The sequence below is a fragment of the Nyctibius grandis genome, chromosome 3 (assembly GCF_013368605.1).
Source record: "Nyctibius grandis isolate bNycGra1 chromosome 3, bNycGra1.pri, whole genome shotgun sequence".
Taxonomy (NCBI): Eukaryota; Metazoa; Chordata; class Aves; order Nyctibiiformes; family Nyctibiidae; genus Nyctibius; species Nyctibius grandis.
The window spans coordinates 83,145,773-83,159,100 of record NC_090660.1 but is presented as its reverse complement, the minus strand read 5'-3'; the positions used below and the strand labels follow the sequence as shown (position 1 = coordinate 83,159,100).

Here is a 13,328-nt window from a genome sequence, read left to right as displayed (position 1 = left end):
GGACATGAAGCTGTTGGAGCGAGCCAGAGAAGTTGTGGATGCCCCCTCCCTGGCAGCGTTCAAGGCCAGGTTGGCTGGGGCTTTGAGCAACCTGGTCTAGTGGAAAGGTGTCCCTGCGCGTGGCGGGGGGGCGGAACTAGATGATCTTTAAGGTCCCTTCAAACCGAAACTATTCTATGATTCCGTGAGTCTATGAAAAATATTCAGGGGTGGAAACTGAAATCAGTCTTCATATTAAAGTGGTGAGTTAGTTACTTCAATTAAATCTGATGTTTCTTTACTAGCCACAAGTTACAGCAAAAAGCTTGCAATCTTTTTTTAGAAGCTGCCATCACCCTCCCCTGAGAAGGGTATCAAGGTATGCTTCTGGGTGGTAAGTCTTTGGCTGTCCTTGTTTCTGTACTACACTCAGAGGCTGACTCTACTCTCATGAATTTTAGGCGAGCAAAATCTGTGGAGCTAATTCTGATTTACTTAAATAGAATAAATATAACCAGGCTGCTAGTACTGAATATTAAGATCAATTACATTATTTCAGAGAGGAATTCAGCTCATTTAGGGAAGTATTTTGTTTACATGTCAGGGAGAATTTTTGGCCTGATCTGACAACATTATTTGCCTCTAAATCAGTTCACAGGTTAATGTTTTTTTGTTGGATTTTTTTTTTTAAATTGAAGGCACCACAGTTGTTTTTGGCAGCTGAAGCTGAGCCATTAAATATTTTGATGTCTCAAAAACATCAAGCATTATGACTATCTTGTTCTTACTTAAAAGCTTAAGATAAACACATAGCCCTGCCTAAAAAGAAAAAAAGGAAAAAAAAAAACCTCAAAATGAAATTAGCACAAAAATGAATAATGAATGCTAAATAATGATAAACCTACTGACAGTGGGTGAACAAAGTCCCCCTTCCCCTAAAATACAGGAGGTACACAAGCTACCTTTTCAAAACACAGGTCCATGGGAAAGGCAGTACATGAGCTTGACACAAAGCACTTAGACAATTTCTAAAAAATGTTAAAACATGCTAAGTGGTGCAGAAGTAATCAGAAATTCTTTTATGTATCAATATATTGCCAAGCTGTCAGCCATACTAGTGTTTCCAAACAGACATATCGCCAAACTTCTGTCAGGCTGTGAATCCCACATGCAAGCCAGTGCTCTGTATTGACAGGCACTTGTTAAATGAGTGTGCTTAGGACTAGCCTCATGCAGCATTGGGCTATAACCACTCACTGCTTAAGTTAGTCTAAATACCAGAATTTTGTAACCAGTTCTTACAATGGTTCTCAGAGAGTAAAGCAAAGAAGAAACCCCTCTGTTTAATTTTTATACCCATTTGTTGTCTCAGAAAGGATGTACCCTATTTAAACTGCTGAACGTGGGTGGTTCTTCTGTTCTCAGTGGGATTAACAGGGTGTAGAAGATGACACACAACATTTCCTGCTCTTGCTATATGTTCCTGGGCGTTATGCTGGAAGCTGCTGGCGGAGTTCGTTAATGTTCACCCTGCTGGGTCTGAAGGGACCTGTCCAGAATTGCCTTGTGTACAGAGAGACCTCAAAAAGAGAGGCCATGCTAATAATTCTTAGCAGAATATGTAGGAAGTTAAATGATGACTGAAACTTCAGGCAGGTCAAGACTGATGTCAGGGTGCAATGAAAAAATGAAAAAAAATTCACTGAAGAGTATATTTGATGTTGTTCAATGGGCAGAAATAAAATTTGCAGTTTTCTTGACTGGAAGGCATGTAATTTTTATGAGTTTAAACCATATATTTGGGGAATGCTCCTTTCCCACATGTTGGCTGTAGGGCCAAAGGCACACATGGGTCTGACCTCAGAAAGAGGTTCTTAGTCTACATGCATATTCAGTCTGCTCAGCTGCATTGCCCACCACATTGGCTCAGTGGCATAGCTAGGAATAGGACCTAAACTTCCCGATTCCCCATCCTTTGCTTAAAAAAAAAGATAAACAGAAGAAAAAACCATTCTTTTCAAGCTCTTTTGCATCAACTCTGTAAGATCCTAATGCCTGTAAATTAATTATATTATTTACATTATAAATGTTTTAAAAGTTTTATGCTTCTGAGGGTTTTTTTTTAAATTGGGGACTAAATAATATAAAGCCAATTCAGAGGAATAGATGTGAAAGGTGAGGAAATTATTTTGCTCATTCATTCCACAAATATGCAATTACAGGAAGGGAAATCTAGTAGAAACAGAGACACAGTGTGCATGATAACAGTGCTTGCATTTTCTGCAGGTTCCTGTGTGATATATAAGGAATAGGATGTAAATAATAATTAGAAAAATATTATGTAGTTATTCAGGAGTAACCTGGTTAAAACCCTGAACACCACTTAGGAAATCTTCCTCTGAGAAATCGACTGCCAGGAAAAATGGGAAGAGGGAGCTGGTAGCAAGGCATTTGCAATGATTCATGCAATAGCGTGTGAACAACAAACACGTCTACTATGCTATTGCATATATTAAATATAACAAAAGGCCATGTCAGGAAGTTTCTTACAATTTTTGATTTCATGACATGCTTTTATTACTTTCTCCATTTTTTCAGTCACAGGTTATTAGATTTACTGCAGCTTTGGAAGGTACAACACATTAGTATCTGTCGGGTATGCTGCCCCTAATGACTTTCTTAGCTTGCTCAAGTACAAACATCTTGCACTGATATTTATCAAGTGAACACAATCTTTTACCTATTCATTTGTTTTAGGAATGAAGAACTTCATGTTTCCAATGATACTGAAAGCAAGATTTCAATGAAGTCCAAAATGTTCAGCGTTTTGAAAAGACTAAATTTTGCTTGGTCTCAATGATATTTAAAGTAGTCTAAATAAGATTTCTGGCACAATGTTGCTTCAGCTATTTACATTAATTAGAAGTTTTGTCTTTTTTTTTCTAAGTAGTACTCCTTATAAGTGCACTCACCAATCTGCAAATTGTCACAGTAACTATTGATCCTTTGACATGCCTAATCAGCCTAATTCTGCTGATAATAGAAGAGTCAGTCTGGTCTGCCCTGATGCTATTGACAGAAAAAAAATGTATCTGAAAGGGTAATGAAAACTCCAGTTTGATTACAATAATAAATTAAGTACTATCAATCCTATCACATAGTCACATTTGATCAATCTTGCTATTTGAGATATGCAAAATTTGGCTTAAATACATGAAACTCATCAGACAAATTTTTATTCCTTTTCTGTAGATCTTATTCTACTCTCTGCTGAGTATTTTCATTGTTGAATTCTCATGCAAAATAATGAAAGTAAAGCAAGTTTCACTGTTTCATATAGATTTGCTATTAAATTACTTTAATTGCCCTTTAACTACTTATAGGAGAGGGAAATGTTTTTGATGAGCTTTAGCCAAAGTACTAGTTGGTACCATTGATTTAAATGTTTTTTGCATCAATTCTGACAAGAAATATAGCTATTATTATATCACAACATTTTTACTTTTGCATAATGAAACTCTGTGCAGCAAGAGGATTATCCTGAGTTTTTTGTCTGTGGCAGTTTCTGGTATTTATGTTTGAAACATGATTCTCTATCAAAGAGAAACAAATCCGATGATAGACTGAAAACATGCAGTGCGGAGGTGGAGAAAAGGACAAGAGTAAGAAATGAAATATCCTTGAGAGGTAAATGTAACTGAAATATACTTAATAGAAGGAGAACTATAATTGTTGTTGAAATAACTGTGGTAAATCTATGTTGTAACCAGAACTGGGCCTTGCACAGTCTCTGTAGCTTTTGTTTCTGATATAATTTAATAAAAATGCCTCTCAAGACATCTCATTAAAGGTGACTAATTATTGTGGAACTCCCATCTAATGCTTGTGTGGCTTCATTATTTTTAGTGTAGCTACACCAGCATAAAACCACCATGCTGTGACTGTGAATAAATCCTTCAAATTCCAGACAAGCACTAACCAGAGTCTGATCTGAGTTACCACACTTTAAATCTATTGTATTTGAAATCACTGGGATCATATGCTCTACCAGAAAACACTGTTTGCTCTACTGAATGATTAACTACTGAACCATCACTGAGCATTATTATTATTATAGTTATTTATTATGAAAGGCTGACAGTTTGATAGAAACTATTCTTCTCAGGCAATGTAATATAGATATGAGTGCTTGTGTATAACTCATTCCAATTAATTAGTTTGTTGGTATTTTATTAAGCATTAGCCAAAAGTGATTTTTTTTTCCAAATCTACAATACTTCAGGCTTTGAGCTAATTAATTGGATGCCATCTTTGTTATTTACAAAGGGATTGCGATGATAAGTCATAGTTCATTTTCACAGAATCACAGAATCAACCAGGTTGGAAGAGACCTCTGGGATCATCGAGTCCAACCGTTGCCCTGACACCACCATGTCAACTAGACCATGGCACTAAGTGCCATGTCCAGTCTTTTCTTAAACACATCCAGAGATGGTGACTCCACCACCTCCCTGGGCAGCCCATTTCAATGTCTAATAACCCTTTCTGAAAAGGAATTCTTCCTAATGTCCAACCTGAACCTCCCCTGGCGAAGCTTGAGGCTATGTCCTCTCGTCCTATCACTAGTTGCCTGGGAGAAGAGGCTGACTCCCACTTCACTACAACCTCCCTTCAGGTAGTTGTAGACTGCAATGAGGTCACCTCTGAGCCTTCTCTTCTCCAGGCTAAACAACCCCAGCTCCCTCAGCCGTTCCTCGTAAGTCAGAGCCTCCAGACCCTTCACCAGCTTGGTCGCCCTCCTCTGGTCTCTCTCCAACACCTCAACATCTTTCTTGAAGTGCAGGGCCCAGAACTGGACACAGTATTCAAGGTGTGGCCTCACCAGTGCCCGAGTACAGAGGGACGATCACTTCCCTAGACCGGCTGGCTACACTATTCCTAATAGAGGCCAGGATGCCATTGGCCTTCTTGGCCACCTGGGCACACTGCTGGCTCATGTTTAGCCGGCTGTCGATAAGCACCCCGATGTTGAGACAGTGCTTCCTCAATGATCAATTAGTGCCATTTGAAACAAGTGCAGAGAATTTATATGAAACGCTCTGGGCCTGCACTGGGTTGTCCAGCTGCTAAATGAGCAGAGTAAGGAAACCACTGAACACATGGATTCAGAAATGCTTTTCCTGCATGCTCTCAGCCGTGTCACACACTGCTAATGCTACTGATAGTAAGGAGAAGGAGCTTCTTTTGGAGGCACTGAGGCCAAGCTGCTTCTCAAATATCAAAACATGTGTTGGACTGTGCTGCAAAGGTGACTTTTCTGCGCTTCACTGTGGAGCCACGGGAATAAGAGGAGGTTATTGGCTTTTCTTCCCACTCCTTACAATTTAAAGCTGTGGCAGGCACCTGAAAACTGCTTTATATCAGTGATGACTTGTGTTCCAATGATCTGTTGCCTGTTTGTGATTTATGTATGAGGTGAATTTGGTAAACATGAAGATCTTTCTTTCTTCCTAGGAGCTTGTTTTCTTTAAGGAGAGACAGGAAGCTGCGTAGGTGTGTCACTTTCTTCACAGCGTGGCTGAGGGACAGTTTAGATTAAAAGCAATAAGAACGGATGTGTGCTCACTAGGAGGGAACACAAAGATTTTTAATTTACTGCAACTAGAACTGTTCAGTGCAAGAAAGTCTGACTCACAGGTCCAGTAAAATCTGGGATAACCAACTACTTGTTTTTTTAACTAAAAGGAGCAAAGGAAACAGACCTGAAGTTTTCATCCATTCCAGCTATCTCTAATGATCAGTTAAGCAATATGAGTTGTAGAGTAAGCTCAGGAGTTACATTCCAAGTGATTATTTTATATATATATAGCTACAATATATTATCATCACATGCCCTTGTACAAGCAGCAGTGGAAGGCCAATGTGTATGAGCAGGTGGATGAGAAGCATGTGACGCTCTTTACTGAGCGAGTTGAAGTCAACTATTTGAGCCTGTCAGTCCCTCCTAGCATATCTGTACATAGCTGTATCATATATCTGAAATCACCATTTAAACAACTTTTCAGAATGTCAATGCAGCAAAAGTCTTTGGGGATTGTTCTAAAAACATCCTCAAGCTGGAGTGTCTGCAGCACTGGAGACACTTACTGTGACGCATTTGTGGGCAAACAGTTGGTGCAAAAGAAATTTTCCCCATAGGTGATGTTTGATGACTATAGCAGATACTTCAAATGCAGCATGTCTTGAATTAGAGTTCAGATGGGCAATCAAGTTATTGTGGCAGAAAACTTTTTCACACTTCAGCTGAGACATAACAACTGTTTGTGGGCGTGTCTTTAGTGCATAGAAAGTGACAATGCAGGGATGAACAACGTCCTGACCTAAATGGTGGATGAAGAAGGTGTGCAGCTGTTGAATGTGATGTGTTTTTGTGTGTGCAGCCGGGCAGGCAAATGAAGAGGCTAAATCTTTAAATCCATGTCTGACTTAACTCAGACTTCAGGCTAAACTACTTCGCATTTCTTTACAGTTGGTCTAGGCTGAAAGCAGGCATGAGGACAGCTACCATCACTTAGTGAATGTGCAGTAACCTGTTCCTCCAAATAGTGTGTGAATTTAGAGAACTGATCCTACCACCTAAACCCACAGCATACATCCTGCATAGTCACTTCCTTTGCAAGTTAGAATTAGAAAGAGAGAAAGATATTTTTGAGTCCTCTAGTCCAAAGATGCAGACTGACATACACAAAGGCTCCATTCTGGCAGCATCTGGTCTCTGGCAGTGTATCTGTCCTTATTGAACACTTCCCTTTACTGACAGCCTTAGGGCTGGTCACAGGGGAAACAAAAAAGAGACAACAGTATTGTGTTCAGCAAAAAGAGTCCTGCAGCAGGTTATTGGCAAATAGCTTGGCAGGAGGTTTGCAGCTAAATATGAAGCACTGCAAAAAAGACTAAAATCTAAATTTAAGTCATGTTTCTCTCTCCCTCTAATAATATTTTTTCGGACTAGTGGATTCACAACCAATTTTTGGTGCTGAACTGACTTCAGAACATTAGCTATGCCCATTTCAAATGTTTTTCTATTTTCTCTGCTGCTCTTAGTGATGAAAGAAAAGATTTTTTTTTCATCATCATCCTAAATCCCTTTAGCTTTATATTTGGAAAATATTATAGATTTCACTAAAAAATGCCCTTTGAGGGGTTATTTCTTATTCTGAATCCAAGATTTTGTTTTTACACATGGAAAGTTTGTCCTAATTGTTTTACACTTAACGCTTTTCATGCTTAAAAAACCTTTTTTTTCCCTCAAATGAGTTGTAACTGGCTCCATTCCAAAATGGCACATTTGCTATTGGTTAGCTTTTTTTCCTAAATAGAAGTTTTCATAAAACAGGAGAACAATGACTGTTAGGACTTCTTGTTTCATAACAAGCTTGTCTATCTGGTTTACTTTTCACAAAACAGAGGGCAATGTCAGATAGCAGGGTACAGAACAGGTAGAGGCAGACTGAAATCCAAGTATTCCTACTGGGGTATTCACTATATATTTGATAGTATTCTTATTGACTTTCCAGTTATACAGCTATCAGTCATTGGAATGGAAAGTAAAACTTATAGGAATTGGCCATTATATCTACATAAATATATCTAAGTATAAGTGAAAAACAAACTAAATTACAATATGCATCATAAACTACCAGCTTCGTATTATAACAGCACTGGCCAATACTGCCAAGTGTTTGGGTAAAAACTGTAGAGGAAAGATGCGCAGTTCAATTTATAATTGCCTCTCCATGGGAAACACCCATTGCCTGAGATTTCTTTGAAGTTATCCTTTGTACAGCAATCCTTTATCCCAGCCATAGCAGTTTTTCATTCACTGATCTCCCTAGACTTTGCAGAAGAAAGAAAGAGTTATTATTCCATCGTAGCAGGGAGGAAAACTAAAGTGGAGTGGCCTCTTCCAAAGCTTGAGGAAAATGGCAAAAGAGGATGAAAAACGGAAGGGTTTTACATTGGTGGCAATATTGGTTCTGAGCTTTAAAGTCAACAATACTGCCAGCTTCTCGGCTAGAGGATCCCAGCATTTGGAAAGGTGTAAGGCATGAGGCTGACTGGCTCCACTGCCCTGGCATTGGGACGGGCTGCACCCGACCAAGACAATGCACATAAGCGCTCTTCCTTGGCCTTTCCTTGCTACCACTGTGCCGGGGTTGGGGGGATATCATTCATGAGCGCTAGGGCGCAAGGCAGAGGACACCACTCTCTATATGCAGTGAGCCACCTCCTTCTGGCACGCAAGGGGCTCAGTAACGGCATGCAGAGAAGCTGGAGCTGGTTCCCTGCCATGCATTAGATGTCTGGCTCAGACCTCTGAGCTGTCTTTGAAGCTGTGTCTGCAACACACTGCATTTCAACTAACTATCTCCATAACATAAACCTTGGAAAGGCTTTTTAACTTGGAAGCAGAAGTGTGCAAATGTGGCTGTGCTAATTCCAGACTTTCACTGCTAATGAAATCTTCCTGTGCTGCTTGCCTTTTAGAAACTTTCCTGCTTAGGCCTTTGCTAGATGAAAAATTTCTTATACATTGTGCTTCATTATATAGTGTAGATATATGCTAAATACATCATACCCACGGGGTGAAATGACAGCACTGAACAATCCAAGGCTAATATACTGTACGTTAACTTCCCCACTTAGTTGTCCGCAGCAGGAAGTCTGACACCTAATTAGTGCAAAACCCACCAGTCTTGTTAAACTGTGGTCACCCCTATTGCTAATATCACTTAAGCTGATCAGGTATTAGCCATGGTGGGATATTATATTTACAACTACTTATTCATTACAAAATTTTAACTTCCTGTAAATTCAGAGTGGCAACTTCTTACAGATGTCCCTCATATCTCTACAGGAAAACCTGTTCCTTTGAGAAAAAGTGATAATATAATCTATTCTACAACACAGGTTAAAAGATGAGGGGATTCAGGTTGTAGTAACTTCTGTGCGTAATGCTATTCAGGATTTATAAATTCAAGAGGGTCTTATGCTGGCTAAAGGGACACGAACCCTCAAATTAGCAGTAGGTTTAAATTGCATTTGCAGTAAGCAGTGCAAAACACTGGTTATTCACATGCCCTGTTACTCCAGACTTGGTGTTAGTTCATCTGTGCTCATTGCTGACTGACTTCTGTTGGCTTCTCTGAATGATTTTTACAGTGCAGACATGATGAAATCTGTGTTAAAAAGCAAGCAGGGACAGTGACGCTGAGGAACAGAAGTGATTTCTGCTCAAAGTAGAAGATTATGAAAACCAGGAAGAGAGGGAGAGTATTATAGAGTCTAAAACAGTGTGACTGGTCCATTCTTATCAGGAATGAATAAAAAAAGTATAAATCTGACTTTCAAAATATTTTTTAATATTACTCTAGAAGAACTTAGAAGTTTAACAACATGATGGGCATTTCATGAAAGGTGCAGGCTCAGGCTGAAAACCTAAACATTTCTTAAGGAAAAATCCTTCCCACAAAAACATCTTATGTTGTTAATCCAGATTGTTGTTTCTCTGTGGTTACTTGTAGCAACTGCATAGACAGACATGGCATGGTTATTCCTTACCAGCTCATTGCTGCCATCCTCATCAAAATCCTCCTCTATCCCATCAGTCATCTCTTCTCCATCCCCATCTGCATCTGGCCCTCCTTCAATCGGCTCTTCTGTAGAGTTATCTGCATTCTCTGATATGCATTCCTCTTGAATCAAATCAGCATTATCTTCCATTTGTTTCTTTTGAGCTTCTGTAAGGAAAACATACTCTATAGAGATTCAGTAACCTTCCCTATTGGTGGGAAAGAAAAGTGCTCTGAGGAAGAAACCCAAGCTTCCCATCTCCAGGTGTGCTAACTTTCTAAAAATCAGTGTGTTAATATCTACCAGTCAAATATGATCAAAGCCCTCGTTTTCAAAAATTAATGCATAAATCAACCATAGTACCAACATGCTCATATCTCCCATGCAGTGGATGAAGGCTTGATTTACCAGCGGATTCAGCTTTTTGATTTTCTGGACTTTGCTTTGCCTTGGGAATCCAATTGGCATAGTCACTATACATTTATTTATCTGCAGCCGAATCGAAGTACATAAATCTCTATGCTCTGAGAAGCAGAAGACTGATAATTGCCAATAAGTGAAAAAGGATTTGCATAAATTTGCTGTGAATATATCTCAACAACCATACAGATAATTAACCAATCCTTCTAGACAACTGAACATATTTTTAATTGGGTAAAGTAACAGTTTCTCCCTGTTGGTATGATGTGCTGAGATAACTGGAGGGCTTCCTATAACTTCTGCAAAGTGGTGAAAAGAAAGGCCACTTTCATGGAGGCCCAGAGTAATCTGTTATGTTTGGCTTAGCACAGATAGCTGCATTGTTGTGATTATGTACTGTGAGACTTCTGGATATGCTGAGGAATCTCATCCAGCCAGCAGAAATCTGGAGGATTGAGAGAGGAATGACACAGAGAGACTTTCCAGAAGAGTGGTTAGAGGGATCAGTCTTATTCCTACGCACATCAGGAGTTTAGATGAAAAGCTTTATGTACTCAAAGTGAAAACAGGCCAGAGAATTGGTTGCATGGAGCTGGAATACCAATGGCTTTTCAGTCTGAGGGTGACAATACCCATCAAAGATCAAATTTCTAGAACAAACCCATTTCTTTCTTTGTTAGACTGACTGGTCTGTTACAGCAGTAGTGCATCACCTGTCTTGTTGGACAGCCAATGAATCTGCAGACTGCCTGTAAAGCTCTATATTTTTCAGCTCTATGAATATAAGAGAAAGAACTATAAATTATTACCAGCTGCATATAATATTTGAATCTGCTCATACTTTTCTTTATCATAGTCTTAAATCAAGACATTTGTTTTTCCTTCTACCTCTGCACATTCATTTTGCAACTTACTTTCATCTCTTCTGTCTTTGCTAGTGTCTAATCCCTCATTTTCAAATTCATTTACTGAAGACACATAACAAGTAAGCTCTTCTCTTTTTGTCACATAATTTCTTCAGAAAGATTCTTGGACTTAAAGAATAGAAAGACATCTTAGATAACTGCTTTGACAGCACTGTAGTCATGCATATTAGTAGAAGATTCAGCCCATGGAGCCTCATCTTCTATTGCTAAGGTGCTCTATACAATACTATGCTAGTTAGAAGTCACTGTGTTACTTGCCTTACTGCTCAAGGAAACATGGATTGAATCAGCTATGCCTACTATGTCCTGCCCCATCACTTTCTGCCTCAAGCCACTTCTGAGATTAACCCAGCTGTGGCAGTGACAACTGAATCAGCTTTGGTCAAGGCTTTCAAAAAGGGTTCCTAAAATTACAGACTTATACATTTAAATGGGAAAACTTTTAGGATACAGCTACTAAAAAATTAGATCACTTACTTAATTGTCTGAATGAGAAGGTAGACTGGGTTCTTCAGAGGAGTCTAAAATACCAGCTCAGCATCTAACTCTTCTGGGCTCTTCTGAGAAGCTAAACTTAAGATACTACCTTTCAGTACCCATCTCTGATATCACAGGAAGAATATTCTCCTCTAACATTTTTTTCACATCAGAACAGCTTCTTTTCCCTGGCTTCCTGATTCAGACTTTTACAAAAAAAGGAACTATTCCTGCAGTTTCTCTATGCAAAGGAAATCCTCTTATGTATATTCCCCCTATTGGCATGGTCAGAAGTTGATAATAGTAAAAGACAGAACATCAGCTGTTACTGTAAGGAGAGTTTTCATGCAGCTGTAGAGCGATAACCAATGTAAGCACTGAGCTCGTCCAGCTTGTCTGTTTACCTTGTCACATTTCTTCAGATGTAAAACTTTTAAGATAAATAATTAACTATTCTTCATGAAAGTGATGCAAACTTAAAAAAAAACAAAAGGGCAAGATGATGCCTTGATTTTTGTTTTGTGTAAACGACATAGATCCTCTCTCTGATCCCTCTGAGGCCATACCTTCTGGCTGAGGAAAGTAAGAAATAATATTGCCAAACTATAAAGAAGGAACAAAATCATCTAACATCTGACACAGTAAATGGAATAGTTCAGCTACTGATGTAGCTTTATCTTATACAAATATTTTAGCTGAGGAAGCAATCATCTGCAGACTAATCACCCAGGCTGCATAACCCTCTTCATCAGCTCAGGAGATTTAAATGGAGATCCAGGTTTACTGGTATTTCTGAAGTATTTTTACTCCTCACACCCTCTGATGAGAGGCAAGGAATATGGGAGACGGGTTTTGCACCTGATATTTTAAAGCATCAACAATTTGAAATCAGTTTTTAATCTCTGAGGAGATTATTCATTGCTTGTCTTCAAAAGGCATAACAGTATGATTCAATACAAATCAACGTTTTCCTCTTTCAGCTGATTTTTATTTAAATGAGTTCACTACAGTCTTTTAGCAAAAGTGAAAATTGAATATCAAAGTACAACGACATGCAGGTTGTTTTGCATAGTAATGGTTTTTATATAAAAGCTCCCTGAAGCAAGGATGTGCCATCTCTGAGCATTTCAGTACACAAGTGATTCAATGGAGTGCCTTGCAATTACATATTCACTGATTATACCAACTTTTATCTAACTTGCATAAAATACAAAATAGAATATAATGAATACATATTGTGTGTGGTTCTGCTAAAAGAGATAATCACACTCTGTACTAATGGTTTAACTTAGACTTTGAAAAAAAGCACTCAACTTATTTTGTGGGAAAAACTATAACAGCTGAGGGATTGGTCCTTCTCTGCCAACTTAGAAAATGATTGTAAATAAAAGGTAGGGTTTTTTAAAGAGCTGTTTTTGGTTGTGTTTTGCTTTCTTTTAAAAATTGTTAACTGCAAAATATTTTTCTGTAGTGTTTGGCCCTAGGAAGACATTCGTTAGAGTTATTTCTGAACACCAAAGGGAAAGTTCTGGGTTCAGAGAGATACCCCCCACAGTAGATCAGGAAATAGGACAGACACTTGGGAACAGGAGGGATCCAGATCAAAATACCTATTTTGCCTGTGTCAGGTTCATGAACCTCAGCTGCTAATTCTCAACAATGTTTTAGACGTTCTTGATGGAGTGCTCTTTATGTGTCCTGTTGGGTCTTTTTGACTTCACGTAACTGCTTTCAGTTAGACAAGGGACACAAATCTGAGTGCCCAGACACCCAGGCAACTGTGGATTCCGAGGCAAAATTTCTTTCACACATTTCACACAAAATACATAAAAAGTTTTTAACAGAGAATGGAGGGGGAAAAAAAAAGGAGCACTGAGATTTTTCATGAGAGAA

At 38.8% G+C, this 13,328-nt stretch overlaps 1 protein-coding gene across 1 annotated transcript in view; it reads right to left on the bottom strand.

Annotated features, from left to right (window-relative positions):
* Positions 1-13,328, bottom strand: part of RALYL (RALY RNA binding protein like) — a 471,140-nt gene that overhangs the window by 8,724 nt on the left and 449,088 nt on the right. Inside the window, exon 10 of the mRNA XM_068396465.1 lies at positions 9,601-9,779. Coding sequence (XP_068252566.1) covers positions 9,601-9,779 — 179 coding nt within the window. The remainder of the gene's footprint in view (positions 1-9,600; positions 9,780-13,328) is intronic.